The 16,864-nt window shown below is 43.8% G+C and overlaps 1 protein-coding gene across 1 annotated transcript in view; it reads left to right on the top strand.

The window, feature by feature from the left end:
- The window catches only part of COL23A1 (collagen type XXIII alpha 1 chain), a 469,247-nt gene that overhangs the window by 350,254 nt on the left and 102,129 nt on the right, over positions 1-16,864 (top strand). The window contains exons 3-4 of the mRNA XM_020998825.1: positions 3,080-3,124; positions 15,406-15,413. Coding sequence (XP_020854484.1) covers positions 3,080-3,124; positions 15,406-15,413 — 53 coding nt within the window. The remainder of the gene's footprint in view (positions 1-3,079; positions 3,125-15,405; positions 15,414-16,864) is intronic.

Below are 16,864 nucleotides of genomic sequence, written 5' to 3' on the forward strand. Positions count from 1 at the left end.
ATCAGGAAGACCCAAATTCAAATCCAGCCTCAGACAAACTCTAGCTGTGTGACCTTGGGCAAGTCACTTAACCCTGTTGGCCTCAGTTTCCTCATCTATGAAATGAGCTGGAGAAGAAAATGGCAAAGGTCTCTGGTATCTTTGTAAAGAAGGCTGCAAATGGGGTCACGAAGAGTTGAACATGACTGAAAACAACTGAACAACAGCAAGAAAAGTCACTGAGCCTTTCAACGTCCTTAGAAGATTCTATAACTACAAGTCACAGAACAGTTTGTAGGTACAGAGCTGGGAGAGACCTCAAAAACCATCTGGTACAGTGCCCTCATTTTATAACTGAAGAAACTGAGGCCCAGGAAATTGCCCAGAGTCATATAGGTACTAAGCATAAGAATCAGGATTTGAACACAGATCTTTTGACTCCAGAGCTAATGTTCTCTTCACTGTATCAGTTGCCAGTTTGGATTGGCAGAGGAAGTTTACTTACTGATCATTCTCTATATCTATGAAATCCCAAGTCCCCACTTCCCACCCCACCCCTGACCCCCCTGTACACAAAAGCACTATAGAAATATGAGTTATCATTGCCCTGGCAGTAAGAATTATCAGCTACTTAGCCAGTTTAACAAAAACCTGTTGGACAGCTAGTGCAGTAGATAGAGTACTGGGCCTACCTTCAAAAGATTATGAGTTCAAATCCAGCCTGAGATACCTACTAGGTGTGTGCCCCTGGACAAGTCATCTAACCCTGTCTGCTTCAGCTCCTCCTCTGTAAAATGGAGGTAATAATAGCATCTGTCTCCCACGGTTATTGTGAGTATCAAATGAGATACTTAAAATGCACTTTGTAAACCTCATGGGGCTTTATGAAGTCTTTGTTGTCGTTGTTCAGTTGTTTCAATCGTGTCTGACTCTTCGTGACCCCATGTGGGGTTTTTCTTGGCAAAGATACTAGAGTGATTTGCCATTTCCTTCTCCAGCTCATTATACAGATGAAGAAACTGAGGCAAACAAGGTTAAGTGATTTGCCCGGGTCACACAGCTGGTAAGTGTCTGAGGCCAGATTTGAACTCAGAAAGAGAAAGGAGTCTTCCTGACTCCAGGCCTGGCGCTCTGTGCGCTGCGCCAACTAGCTGCCCTTTGTAAACCTCCTAAGGCTATGTAAAATGCTAGTTGCTATTATTATTATTTGTTGTTGTTGTTGTTAAGCACCTACTATGTGCCAGGCACTGTGCTAACCACTGGAGATATGAAGAGAGATAAAAGACAGTCCCTGCCCCGGAGGAGCTTGTGTTCTGCTGGTTACTGACAGAACTTCCTTTGTGACTAGTCCTTAAATACAGGGGAACATGGCATAACTTCCATACACAATTAAAAAATGGAACAAAGGAATTCCATGTCCTGTAGTATCCCAGAAAAGAGGGCCAGATGCAGAGGTGGGACCCAGGCTGCTGGGGCAGGATGCATCTTTGAAAATGTATGGATTCTAGAATTAGGGACCTGGGTTTGAATCCTGACTCTGCCTGTTGTTTTCCTGTGTGAGGCTGAGCAAACACTGCTCCTCTTTTGGCCTCATATATTTTCTTCTTCTATAAAATGATAGCAAGAGAATAGATGATCTCAAAAAGGGAAAAGGACCCACATGCACAAAAATATTTATAGCTGCTCTTTTTGTGGTAGCAAAACATTGGAAATTGAGGGGATGTCCATCAACTGGGGAATGGCTGAGTAAGTTGTTGTATATGATTATAGTGGAATACTCTTGTACTATAAGAAATGACGAGCAGGCAGATTTCATCAAAACCTGGAAAGACTTACATGAACTGATGCAAAGTGAAATGGGTAGAACTACGAGAACATTGTCTATAGAAACAGCAACATTGTGTGATGATCAACTATGATAGACTTAGCTTTTCTCAGCAATACAATGATCCAAGACAATTCCAAAGGACTCATGATGGAAAATGCTATCCACATCCAGAGAAAGAACTGATGGGTTCTGAATGCAGATCAAAGAATATTATTTTCACTGTCTTGATTTTGTGTGTATGTTTTTTCTTTTGATCTATTTCTTCTTTCACAATATGACCAATAAGGAAGTATGTTTTACATGATTGCACATAAATAACCTATATCAAAATGCTTACCATTTTAGGAAGAGTAAAGGGGAGGAAGGGAGGGAGAAAAATTTGGAACTCAAAATTTTGTAAAAATGAATGTTTAAAATTGTCTTTACATATGATTGGAAAAAAATAAAATACCATTTAAAAAAAGAAGAGAGAGAGACCAAATGATCTTAAAGGTCCCTAGTAGTTCCAAATCCTAGAAACCTTCATTTCCTTATATGATGCCACCAATCCCAATCTTAGGAGACTTTCCCCAGGGAAACATGTTTTAAAAAGAAAAATGAGTCCATGTCCATATCCGTCATCTTCATAAGAGTGGCCCTTCTGGGGTGTCTCTGGGGAGTATTACATTTTTTGCCATATGATTTTATTGGTAGAGGGAACACCCCAGGATGAAATTCCTTTCCCAATACAGACCAACATCTGCCTTGCAATTCATAGTCTTAGAGAATTTCCCAACTCCCCCCTACCCCAGAGGTCAAATTTCTTTGCCAGGGGTCACATAGTCAGGATGTGTCAGAGTCAGGACTTGAACCCAGTTCCTCTGACTCTGAAAGCTGGTCTCTATCAATTACACCTCAACTCTTCCCTGTGTCTAGAGAGTTTGGGGGTTGACTTTGGTGAGAAAGAAGGGGGATTGGAGCTAAGAGCTCCATAACATAACTGCAGCCGAAGGGGTGTGAACATGAGGGAAAAGTTTCCTGGGGATGACAGTGAACTAGAAAGGGGGCATTTTTCTCCCTTACCTTTGCCCCCTCTCCCAGAGGGAGACTAGTCCTTTGGGCTGCTGGGAAGATCTGGCCCAGAAGCACTTTCCCAGCTGGTTTGCCAGGAAGAAGCTTAAGCCAGAGGGAAGATGGGGTGGGGGAGGGAGGGCAGGTCAAGGCTGGTCCGTGTCTGGGCCCACTGACTTTGTTTCATAACTAAATAATCCTTCTTGTCTATCATTTTCACAGGACCCCCAGGGAGGCGTGGAAAACCTGGAAGAAGAGGAGATACTGGTAGGCCTCTGTTTTTCTGTTCCTGAAATTCCTCCCATCCCAGTCCAGGCAGGGAAACCGCAGTAAACACAGAGTCAGCTAGTAAAACCAGATTATCCGAAAAGGCTGGAATCCTTATCGGAGACACTTAGCTCCCACTCCCAGGTCCAGAGAGTAATCTTGAGAGGGCTGGGGCCCTCCCTGGCTATGGGGGCGATTTTCACACTGAACTCTGGAGAGCCTTCCCTCTGGGCCTCTTCCGCAGCTCTGGCCTTTTCCTACCCACACTGGCTCAGATCCTTATTTCTTTTTATTATTGTTGTTGGGGTTCTGTTTTGTTTTGTTTTGCTTTTCATCTTCCAAGAAGAAACCCATATAACAATCTAGCATAGTAGAAAGAGCACTGAAATTGGAGCCTGATACCCTGAGTCCAAATCTTGGCTTTACCACTCACAAGCTGTGTGACCTTGGACAAGTCACTTTCCTTGTGCTTTCTCTTAGATCACTTTCCATTTTCATTGTCTATGTCATGTGTGTAAGTAGTTGTTTGCCTGTTGTCTGCCCCATTAGAAAATAAGAATGCTGTCCTTGAGAGCAGAGACCATGATGTGCCTTAATTTCCTTCCTCAGCATTCAGTGCAGTGCTTGAGATATACTTAATAAATACTTGTTGACTGACTTCATCTCTCTAAACCTCAGTTTCCCCATCTGTAGCATAGGGATGGGTGAGTGGACTCTAAGGTCCCTTCCAGCTCCAAATCCTTTGAGAAGACTCTAGGGATGCCTCTAGAACCATACAAAGGAATGTGAGTTTATCGCGTCAGGGAGCTTTAGCCTCGATGTCAGAGAAAGCTGTCCTCAAGGTCAGCAGGCCTGAGGTGGTGGTGGTAGTGGTGGTGGTAAGTAACCACAGCGTCTCCCTCACAAGAAATCCCACCTCCCACCTGAGTCTCTCCAAACTAAGAGGGGATGGCATTAGGCTTTATCCTGAAGCGTGCTTCTCACGAGGTTACTCTTCCCCTCCAGAAATTCTGATGACTCTAGGATAAAGTACAGATTCCTCAGCTTGGGACAGCTCCAAAGTTAAGGAGCTTTTCCTCATAGCAAGCCAAAATTTTACTTCTGGCCACTTGTAGCATCAAAGAATCACACAATTTGAGAAAAAGAAGAGATCTCAGTGGCCATCTAACCCACGTGAATGTCCCTGTTCTCTCCCTGCCCTATTCCTGGTTCTGCTCATTGGGGCCTAACAGAATAGATCGGCCCCTACCTCATCCTGGGCCATCTCTGTTTGTCTTGATCCATATCTGCCCACTGGGCCCAGATGGCTCAGAGGAGAAAGTGAGGCTGGTGACTGCACAGCCTCCCTTACTTAAATCCTATTCACCTGCATGTCATGGTGTCACCTCCCTGATGTCATGGTCTTCTTCGAGAACAAAGCACAAACAATAACAGAATCAATCTAACCCTTCTTTCATATGATGATCCTCCAAATATTTGATGATAGCTGACATACTCCCCCCTCCCCAACTCAGCCAATTCTTCTTCAGATTAATCCTCCCCAATTCTTTCACCTAAATGCTCACATCACATGAATTCAAGGCCCTTCGTCATCCAGGCTGTCCTTTTGAGTGCTTCCCAGCTTACCCATGTCCTTCCTAAACTGTAGTGCCCAGAACCGCACACCATAGTCCAACCAGGGCTGGGTGTGGCAGGATGGTCACCTCCTCATGCCTGGATTTTGAATGTAGCTCCAGGTTAATGTTAACTTTTTGTAGACTATGTCCCATTGTTTAGTCATATTGAACTTGCAGTCCACTAATACCTCCAGATCTTTTTCAGACATGCTGCTCTCTAACCCTTCTTATGTGATCTTAGGCTGTGTTAACAGAATGTCATACTTAGAACATGGGAGGTAGGTCAGTCCTGCTGTGCTCTACCCTGGGCAGACCATACTTAGAGTACTGTGTTAACTTTTGGGCACCACATGTGAGGAAACAGTGACAACCTGGAGACAGTCTAAGGGACTTATGACTAGGAAGGTAAGAAAATTAGAGAATTTGTCCCCATCATGATCAGCTGAGAGAACTGGGGATATTTAGCTTTTGTGGGGGGGTGGTATGGAGAGAAGAAGATTTAATAGGAAATTGGCCACAGTCTTCAAGTATTTGAAAGGCCGTCTTGGGTAAAAGGGATGAGGCTCATTTTTCTAGGGCTTTCAAGGCAGAGCTAGGAGCAGATTTGACCGCCTATAAGAAGCTACTACTTACTGACAATTAGTCCTATTCTGCAGTGCAATAGGCTGCTCCAGGAAGTCTTCTAGCAGGGTCTAAATGACATCTAATTGGGGAGTGTTGTGAAGGAGATTCTGATACAGGTATGGGTTATAAATGAGGGAAGTGGACTGAATGATTCCTGAAGTTTCATCCAACTCAGAGATTCTATGATTCAGTTCAACAATCACTTACCAAATACTTATGAAATTCCATATATTTATTTTTGAATACCTATGATTTATACTTACATGCATACATATTGTTTCCCCAGAGAGATATCTAATAGACAATTGGAGAGGTGAAAATGGATACAGGTTAGGGCTGTACAAACAGATCTGAGAATCATCTACACAGAGATAATAATTGAATCAATGGGAGCTGACGAAATCACCAAGTGAAATAATAGAGAGAGAAGAGAAGAGAAGAGAAGAGAAGAGAAGAGAAGAGAAGAGAAGAGAAGAGAAGAGAAGAGAAGAGAAGAGAAGAGAAGAGAAGAGAAGAGAAGAGAAGAGAAGAGAAGAGAAAGAGAGAAGAGAAGAGAAGAGAAGAGAAGAGAAGAGAAGAGAAGAGAAGAGAAGAGAAGAGAAGAGAAGAGAAGAGAAGAGAAGAGAAGAGAGCCCAGGACAAAGGCTTGAGAGATGTTCGTTGTTAGCTAAGATCCAGCAGAGGAGACTGTCAGACAGGGAGGAGGAAATCCAGGAGGAACCAATGTCACAAAAATCTAGAGAGAAGAGAGTATGGAGAAGAGGGTGATCAGCAGTGTCACAGGCTAAGGTTAAAGCAAGAAGGATGAAGATTGGGAAAAATCCATTAGATTTGTCAATTAAGAGATTATAGTAACTTTAGAGAAAATAATTTTCATTGAATGGTAAGATCAGAAGCCAGACTATTGAGAGTTAAGAGAAATGGAGGTGCCAGTCATAGACAGCTTTCTCAAGGAGCTTATCCACAAAATGAGAAATATATAAAGATAGGTAGTAGAGATGGATGGATAGATCAAGTGAGAATTTTTTGAGGATGGGGGAGATAGGGACATATTTGTAGGCAACAGGGAAACAACCAATAAACAGGGAAGCATCAAAGATAAGAGAGAATGAGAATGATAGAGGTAGCAACTTGCTAGAAAAGATGGAAAGGAATGGAATCAGGAGCATATGTAGATAGGTTTGCCTTGGCAGAGAGAAGGACCTTTTCATGGGAGACAAAGTTAAAGGAAGAGATAGTGGGGGTAGATATCGGGGTGACGTGAGATGAGAAGGAGGCCTGAAGAAAAAGCTCTCAGTGAATGGCCTAATTTTTTCAGTGAAATATGAAGCATAGTCTTCAGCTGAGGTAGAAAGAGGAGGGGAGAGAGCCATGAGAATATTTGAGGATGGATTAAAAGTTATGGAAAAGCAACTGTGGTGTATGAGAGAGTAAAGCATTTAAGAGGATGTAAAAGGATTTCCTAGCAGCAGTGAGGGCCCAGCTGAAGTTATGTAACATTAATTTGTAGTGGGCCCAGTCAAGCCAATTGCCATGGATGCCATCTGTGAATCAAGCTGCATCACTGACCACTACTAGGTGACTCTGCTGAGTCCATGCCATGAGCAACTCACCAGTGACAGGAGTAATGCATCACACCTATTCAGGTGAGCGACAGGTGCTTTAGGGTTGTATCCATCTTGGCATCACAGAACCTCAGGGTTGGGAGGAGGCCCACCTAAGGAAGACTCCCTTCTACATCACCCCCAACAAGTGGCCACCCAGCTTCTGCTAGTCCCTTTTAGTGATGAGGACCCCACTATAATCTAGAACAGCCCACTTACGTCACTTTGGGAGAGCTCTGATCATTAGGTTTTGCCTTATGTAGAGCCAAAAACCCACTTATCTGCAGCTTTAACATATTGCTTCTCATTCCGCCCTCAAGCATAAAGCACAAATCTAATCTGTCTTCATGGCAGCCCTTCCAGTTCTTGAAGAGAGGGATCCTGTCCTGAACCTGAGCCCCATCCATACCCTCTTTTCTTCTCTAAGTTAAACATCCCCATTTCCTTTACCAAATCAAAAACAAACTTCCTTCTGTATATGACTATGTTTGCACAGATACTGATGTATTGGTTTCAGGGTATCACCACACTCCACCCAGGTCCCTGTTCCTACCCAGGCCCATGCAGATGAATACAGTTTTGTTTACTCATATGATAGTGGAAGCCTGAGAGACCTATGTCCATAGCTTCCCAGAGGCCAGATATGAAACTCTCTCTGTGCCAGGAAGCAAAGCACTGGCCTGAACCCTGGGAAGGGAACTTTCTCCCGGAAAATGTGTATATCGGGTTGTGGGCAGAGGAGAAAGAAGAAGGTTGATGCATTTCAGAAGTAGCAAGGTGGTGCAATGGATAGAGGACTCTACATTCAGGAAGACTTGAGTCCAAATCCAGTCTCAGATACTTGCTAGCTGTGTGACCCTGGGCAAGTTACTTAACCTTTGTCTGCCTCAGTTTCTTTAACTGTAAAATGAGGATAATAATAGCACCTACCCCCCAGGATAGTCGTGAGGATCAAATGAGATATTTATAAAGCACTTAGCATAGTACCTGGCACAGGGAGCCAAGATGGCAGAGTAAGAAGCAAGTCACTCTCACCATCCCTTATTAATCTCTGAAAGCCCAGAAGATATAGTCCCAGGAAAAACCCTGGAACAGCTAGACCAGCAGAAAGACAGGGTGCAGTAGTCCGGTAGCCCAGGTAGCTTGACGGATTAAAGGGAAAGGCCCCTCTTGCTCTGGGGGAAGGGGAGCAATACAGAATGGGAGGCATCCCAGCAAGCTAGTGGAAAGTCCCACCTCAACATACCAGGGGGAGATTCTGAAACCCATGTGGTGGAGCAGGCAAACACCAACACCTGGACTCCCGAGTGCTTCAGTGAGGGCAGGAGAACTGGTGGAAACCAACTTGGAAAACCACCAGGTGCCTCAGCATTCTACAGCAAACTGGTCTCCCACTGCCTCAGCAAAACTCTGGGAAGTACTCCAAGGGGGAAAGCCCCAGGTGGAGAAACATTCCTCAGCAGTGAAATATCCATCTGAAAGGAGCTGAAGAAAATGAAAGGAAAGGCTGGGGTGAGCAGGCAACTTCCAGGGGCCAGACTACCCAATCCTACCCCTAGAGTTCCAGTGTTGCTAATCCTAGCCCAATACTAGGTAAGCTACCAGAACCCTACAGCCTCCAACTGCCAGCATTGGAGGCCCCAGCACACAAAGCCAGTGACCAGTGACCAGGCCCCAGGCTCTCAACACAAGAAGCTTGAGTCAGTGCCCCCTGCTCCCCAGCAGGAGAGTCAATCTTTTAAAGGCCAGGAAATAAGCAAACACCATGAGCAAAAAGAAACATACTGTACATTCTTATTATGGGAACAGTGAAGATCAAGGCAGAAATTCTGAAGAGGACAATATTGTCAATAAACCCACATCTGGAACCTCAAAAGGGAATACGAACTGGGTCTGAAACCCAAAAAGCCTTCTTGGAAGAGCTCAAAAAGGATTTTAAAAGTCTAATGAGAGAGGTAGAAGGAAAATTGGGAAAAGAAATGAGAGGTATGCAAGAGAGAGCCAATAGCTTGGAAAAAGAAGGACAAAAATTAACTGAAGAAAACAACTCCTTAAAAAGGAACACAAAAACTCACTGAGGAAAAGAATTCCTTAAAAAATAAAATGGGCCAAATGGAAAAGGAGGTGCAAAATCTAATAGAAGCTTACTAGCTGTGTGACCCTGGGCAAGTCACTTAACCCTGATTGCCTCACCAAAAAGAAAAAAAAATCTAATAGAAGAAAAGAATTTGTTAAAATTTAGAACTGGGCAAAGGGAAGCTAATGATTCTGTGAGAGAGTGAGAATCAGTCAAACAGAAACAAAAGAATGAAAAAATAGATGAAAATGCAAAATACCTCATAGTATCTGGCACAAAGTAGATGCTTAAGCAATGCTTATTTCCTTCCTTCTATATAAACGACATAACTTAGTTCCCTTCTCCTTTGCTGAGATTAGACATGTGCATCAAAAGACTGTACTCTCAGCCTGGCAGCACAGGGCTGTCACTGAAGTCCTCTATCATCTTGGATGGGAGGGTGAGAAGGGGTCAGTGGAAGGTGTGCCCACACTGAGGAAGCCAGGGATCCTTAAAGTGTTACAGTAATGAGGTTCTACACCCAAAGTACCCTGTTAAGCACAAAGAAGACTACCACCACCACTACCACTGCCATTATCATCATCATCATCATCATCGCATTTATATAATGCATTAAGCTTTGCAAAGCACTTTACATGTGTTATCTGATTTAATCTTTGCAACAACCCTGGGAAGTAGATGTTATTATTATCCCATTTTATTGATGAGGAAACTGAGGCAGACAGAGGTCAAGTGACTTTACCAGGGTCACACAGCTAGTTACATATCTGAAACCAGATTTGAACTCAGTTCTTCCTGACTGTGGGTCCAGATTTAGAAGAAAAAAAAGAAAAACATGTACAGTTCATGCTCCTGTTTCTCTAACACTTCAGTAAATCAACAAGCATTTATTAAGTGTTTATAAGTACTGTGTTGACTCTGGGGATACAAATACAGACAGTGACAGAGCCAATACTCACAGGGAGCTGACTAGTGAGACAATTTTTGTAAAAGCAATTAGCATGGTGCTTGGCACAACATAGGTGCTATACAAAGGCTTATTCCCTTTGGCTAATGGGATAAATAAGCACTTTTCTCCTCATGACCCTGGAGATGGTGGGGGCGGGGGGAGGGGGGACTAGGACAGGTTTTTGTTTGAGGCAGGATGGGAGGAAAAAGACTTATTTGGTCCAGAAACTGTGATTTAAATGGGGGGGTGAGGATGATTCTCGGTATGGAAACTTCTTTCATCAATGCAGATCACCAACTTCTCTTTCCCTTATAGTACTACAGAGTTGCCTGGGACACAGAGAGGTTAAGTCAGTCAATAAAGACTATTTCAATAGTCTAGAGCAGAGGGTCTTTCCATTTTTGTGTTATGGACCATTTTGACAGTGATAAGACCTACAGGTCCCTTCTCAGATGAATGTTTTAAAATTTTAGGGAATTATAATTATTATTGATTATAGGTAATATAGATTATATAAATATAGGTATTGATATATATGGTGAATATATAAATTTAAGTATAGCTCTATACCAATGAGTACAGATTTAGATCTCTGTGTGGTGTGCGCGTGTGTGTGTAATAAGACTAGTGAAGCAGCTCGGTGGTGCATTGGCTAGAGCCCTGGCCCTGGAATCAGGAGGACCTGAGTTCAAATCAGGCTTCAGACACATAACACTTACTAGCTGTGTAACCCTGGGCAAGTCACTTAACCCCAATTGCTTCACCCAAAAAACGAAAATTAAAAAATAAAAGTAGTAAGACCCTTAGGGCTCTTGACCAGGCTGGAAATACAGGAGCTGGCTACTAATCAATGCAATCATTCTAATAAGAATACAGAAACAGCTATGGTTCAGCTGTTCCAAGAGCAGGTCCACTTGTTGGTCATTGGATAAGGATCAATCCATCAGCATTTATTGAGCTGTCCTTTACCTTGCCCTTTCCGCCATCACCTACCCCACCCCACAAAAACACACACTCAAAAAGGATGTGGCCATGGCAGACCAGAATCCATGGAGCTGCACCAGGGAGCTGGCCAAGGTGTCTCAACCTAAGGCAAAGCCTCGGACAGTGCTCAGGAACAGCTCCTTCCTCCCCTTCCCCACCTCTAAGCAGCCAGCGCCTCCTAGCCCAGAGAATGCCTTCCTGACAGCCTGCTTCCAGTGTGGTTTTCCCAAGCTTCATGTGGTTCCAGGGGGCTCTGGCCTGATGGCCTGTTTACGAAAGCAATAGCTTGTATTTGCATTTACATGCTTTAAATTTGTCAATGTCCTTTATATGCATTATCTCGTTTAATCCTTACAATAAAAGCCCTTCGGGGGAAGTGTGATTATCATCCCCATCTTCCAGATGGAGAAACTGAAGCTCAGTGAGATCAAAAGTCTTGCCCAGCTTCCCATAGCTAACAAGAATCTGAGGTGGGATTGTGATCTAAACCCTGGTTTTCCCAGTTCTGAGTCCAGCACTCTCATCATTACACCACAGTGCTTCTCCTCTCTGTCAAAGCTAAAAAGAATCTTAGAATATAGATTATTAGACCTGGAAGGAACTTTAGCAGCGCTGTGGTCCAACCCTTTCATTTACAGATGAAGAGACTGAGGTCCAGAGAGGCAAGGTCACATGGATGTTAAATGGCAGAGCCAGGATTCAAACCCAAGTCTTCAGGCACCAGTCAGGATTCTCTTTACTATACCATGCTGTCTCCTGGGAGTATGTGAAGCCATGTGGGCAGGCAACATGGAGGATATCTTCTTGGAGGCAGTGGGAACATAGCTATAGAGTAGGGCTCAGGAATAGGACTCCCATCCCATGGAAGGTCCATAATGACCCTGGAAGACCAGCAATGGCTCAGGCCAGGGGTGGGGAACCTGATGCCTCAAGGTCACATGTGGGCCCTCTAGGTCCTCAAATACGGCCCTTTGACTGAATTTGGATTCAAAGGGCCACACTTGAGGACTTAGAGGGCCATGTGAGGCCTCAAGGCCATAGGTTATCAAATAGTCAGGGTGGACTTGTTAGTGTTGGACTAACATTCCACATTGGACGCAGGGTGAGAGGAGGGTCAGATGAGACAGAGGCAACATCAGTCTTCCAAGACCATGCTTCCTCTCTGTAGGTTCTGTTACGGCCCCTCATATTGCCCCACCAGCTCCACATTCTGTGGCTTTGGGGCTTTAGACTGAACTTGCAAAGCACTTGGGGGAAAGGACCAGCCTGGCAGGTTTCCAGAGCTGCCGGCTGCTATTCGGCCTGTGTTCCCATGAGCTTCTAGATTTCATTCCTGAATCATGCCCTGAAAGTCGTTCCGTTTGGATGCTTCTAGAATATGTTTCCAATTTTTATTTGTAATAACAATTTTCACGTGTCTGAGACCTTTTACAGAGGAGTGAAAATAACTCACTCTGGCTGGCAGATTAATAAGCTCATATGCTCCTTCAGAAGCCAGATTTTACCTGGCTGAGGCTGCCAGCAGAGCTCGGAGGAACCCTCCTGGGGAACCCCGTTCAGCTTATTCAATCGTTTTAGTCATGTCTGAATTTTTGTGACTCCATTGGGGGTTTTCTTGGCAGAGGTACTGGAATGGTTTGCCATTTCCTTCTCCAGCTCTTTTACGGGCGAGGGAACTGAGGCAAACAGGGTTAAGTGACTTGTCCAGGGTCACACAGCTAGTAAGTGTCAAGTGTCTGAGGCTGGATTTGAACTCAGATCCTCCTGACTCCAGGGCCAGTGCATAACCATATGATCTTTATTGTCCCCTTCTGGTTCTAAATCTGTGATCCTAAGTGCTTACTGTGCTGGATTCTGGAAGAAATACAGGTTCATTAATGACAAGTACCTGCCCTTAGTAAGTTCACAGTCTATTAGGAAGGCAAAATACAAATCTAGATAAGTATAATGTACAATGATGCATAAAATACAAGCACATTAAGCATGTAAAGCTGCCCTGGGTTGGGTACATGTGTGAGGAGCAGGTAAGTGGAAGGTGATCAGGATTCCCCTTGCTTCCCTTCGAAAGGGTGAAAATCCAGTGACCCAAGGGTGTCATAATAAATATTTAAAGGAGTTTCAGAGGAAGGGGTCATTGGGCTTCCAACATAATATAGCATAGAAACCCAGGACTGGGAGTCAGGAGACCTGGATTCTAATCCTAGCTCTGTCCCTGACTCTCACCATAGGAACTTGAACAAGCCATCTCGCATCTCTGGAACTCAGTTTCCTCACTTGTAAAATAAGGGGCTTGGACTAGATGACCTTCGAGTTTTCTTCCAGCTCTAAATCCACGATTCTGTGATTGTCTGAAGTCTCTATTCATCCTCTATTTGAGTCTCATGAGGGCAGCACCCAGTCAGTGAGTGAACATGGAGATTTCCCTGGCAGCAAACAAATTCAGTCTCACCTCTCTCTGTCTGTCTCTGGCTCTCTATCTCTCTCTGTCTCTTTCTCTGTCTTTCTGCCTCTCTATCTCTGTTTCTCCGTCTCTCTTTCTCACTGTCATTATCTTTTTGTCTCTGTGTCTCTCTCTTTCTCTCTCCTTTGCCTCTCACTCTGTCACTGTCTATCTCTGTCTCTGTCTTTCTGTTTCTGTCTGTTTCTTCTCTCCCTCACATGAGGAGCACACACACACACACACACACACACACACACACACACACACACACACACACACACACACACACACACACCCCTTCCTCCCATCCCTCTCCTTAAGAACTGGGATTGTCATGATACATACATATAGTAGGTTTGTAATAAATGCATGTTGACTGATTTTTTGAATAATTACTTGATTTGAGGTTTTTTAAAAACAGTTCAAATTCTGAGTTTTGCCACTTGCTAGCTGTGTATACATGAGCAAGTTACTTTCCCCTCTCTGAGCCTCAGTTTCTTCAGGTGAAAAATGAGGATAACCTGAGGGTACATGCTCTCCCTACCTCCCAGGGAGGGCTGTTGCACAAAAAAAATGTTTTGTAAATCTTAAAGAAGTTTAGAAATGTGAGCTGCTGTTATTATGTGTCATTCTCCCTTGAACCAAGAAGCTGAAAGGCCTTATTTTGTATCTTCTAGAGGGCAGTGTGAGTTCTGCTTTAATAGGCTTTTAATAACATGGATTTGATAAATATGTGTGTATGTATATATGTACTATATATGTATTATAATTAGATAGCCTCTTATGTGTAAATATGTATATACATATTGTGCACCTTGGTTAATAAAGGTCAGTATGAGTGACCTGTATTTTTACAGACTTTTCTGGGCCAGTCATAAAATCTATTTTTCTGGACTCTTCAATGAACAGCTGTGTTTATCCAACATAAAGTTTTGAAAGTAAATGGTGGCATGCTTGTCTCTTTGGTCTGAGATAAATTCCAGTTAAGCAAAAATAATGGGACCTAGTGAGGATGTATATGAATTGGATTGGTCCCAATCATTATCCCCCTACCTACCACCCATCCCTAGTCATCACCACCAAAACATTTCTTCCAGCCTGAATTAACTCGAGATTTTTTTGGAAGATTTTTTTCCTTACTCCAATTTTGGTCATTTATGGTCCTTTACTGACCCAGTCTGTGTGACTGGGGAGCAGAGAACATACTGCCTTGGCTCATGGGGTAAAGGGACAGTCTGCTTCTTCGGACACGTGCTTGTTCGGAACTCAAAGAGAACTTAAGAATTCACCCAGCCCAACCTTCCTCGGTTTCCATAAGAGAATGCAGAGGCCCAGATGAGGTTTAGCCCAAGGTCCTGGTGCTGTTGGGCCTTCAGTAACCCCATCAGGCCTCCGCACTTTTAAGGGTAAGCCCACTTTGATTCTTCAAAGAACCCTGAGTGTCAAAGCTAGAAGGGATTCTAGAGGCCATCTGGTCTCGCCTTCTCATTTTATAGAGAAGGAAACAGGAAAGGGGAACAGGTACTTATTAAGCGCCTACTATGTGCCAGGCACTGTGAGTAGAGCTTCACAAATATTACTGCTTATGTCTCTCCCAACAGCCCTGTGAGGTGGCTGCTTTTAGTATCCCCATTTTACAACTGAGGAAACTGAGGCAGGCAGCAGTTAAGTGACTTGCCCAGGCTCACACAGGTAGGAAGTGTCTGAGACTGGATTTGAACTCAGGTCTTCCTGACACGAGGCTTAGCTGCACTACCTGGAAAGGAAGCCACTTAAGCCTGATTGCCTCCTTTCCCTCCACCTCCCCCCGCAAAAAAAAAAAAAGCCAGGCAGAAGTGGAAGCCATCAGAGGGAGCTGCCACAGCCAATTGGATGCTGCTAGGAGCGGACGTGAGGCCTTGTTGCCCAACAAACTGTAGAATGCTAGGCTAGGGGTTCTTCCTTTGGACTCAGTTCTAATTGTGGCTTTCATGTTTTTGCATTGCAGGGCCTGCAGTAAGTATCGTGGATTTCACTCGCCAACGATCCCCAAAGATAAGGCATTGTTGTTCTCTTTCTGCACCATTTCCTTGAAATGCCATTTTGGGGGTATAGGAGTAGGTGTGTCTGGAAGGAAAATTGGTACCAGATGTGGCTACATTTTTCTGATTGTAGACACATAGTAAAAAGAGGCTTTAAAAACGTTTAACTGTTTCCCCCCCACCCCCCCCCCCACCAAGAGTTTGTAATCCTTGGAAAACTAGCACATATTTAGAGTTCTCTTGCTTATCTCCTGCCAGTCAATCTTGGACTATACAAATGGTAGCATCAGGAAACATTAAAGATGGACCTTTGCAGTCAGTGCCCAAAGTTGGCTAATCGAGAGTTCGTGTCTATTAAGGCATGGGAGTCTGGTCCATTGAGCGGAAGCCTGTCCCCCACCTCGCTGCCCCCCCCACACACACACACTCCAGAATGTCCATGGTAAGAATTTCACAGGACTAATTAGGTCTTTGGATTAAATGAAACATGACTGTGTTCTTCAAGACAGTCATAGTGATTTGTTGGAAACCAGACAATCTATCAACTTCATGGTCCTTTAAAGTGTTACTTTCATGTCATATGTCCCAGCCAAACACAGAGACTCACGTAGAATCCCCCTGTCAGGCACCCCACTTGAAAATTCAATTTCATCTAAAATACATGTTACTCTCCAAATTGGAAAGTAAAGTCCTTCAAAGTTTATTCAAATAATTTATTGATAATCTATTTGAAAACATCATAGTCACTTCATAATGATTCCTGTACCTTCTACAGGGAGAACTAACAGGTTCTCCCTATAGAACAATGTCTTGTGACCAAAAAAAAAAAAAGTACAGCCCAGTCAAACAGATCAAAAGAGTGGCCATGTCTGAAAATGTATGCCTCATTCTGCAACCACGGCCCACCCCCTCTCTGCTTAAAAGGAGTCAAAAGGTATAGAAGTTTATCCTGCTGAGCATAGCAGGTGATTGGTTTTCGATCAGGATACCCGTTTGATGTGTCCCTAACCCTGGATTTTAAAGAGCCCTCTCCTGCTTTCTTATGAAGGACAAAGAAGAGGGGGGAAGGGAGAGAGAAGGGAAGGAGATTCCTGAGTGTTTTTTCCCCCCTGCCTCCAGGGGCATCATTTAAGGGGGATATTCTCAGATTCCCTGGCATCTCATTCCTTCCTATACGAGATGTCTGGCGTTGATTCCTCTCATCAATGTTTAAAGCCTGATAAATCCTGATGAATCAATCCAAAGAGCACACTGAATTCTGGCTTTAGCCAAAATTAACCTCAAATAGAATTCTTTCCAGATGAGCTTGAGTTCTGTTGGTTTTTTTCTTACTTCCACTGGAGATAATTCATCTCTCGATCTGCACCATTAGGAATTGCCAGGCTCCTAAACATACACGAAACACCATGGTAAGCCCCAAAGACA

The sequence above is a fragment of the Phascolarctos cinereus genome, unplaced genomic scaffold (genome assembly GCF_003287225.1).
Source record: "Phascolarctos cinereus isolate Bilbo 61053 unplaced genomic scaffold, phaCin_HiC Scaffold_2;HRSCAF=192, whole genome shotgun sequence".
Classification (NCBI taxonomy): Eukaryota; Metazoa; Chordata; class Mammalia; order Diprotodontia; family Phascolarctidae; genus Phascolarctos; species Phascolarctos cinereus.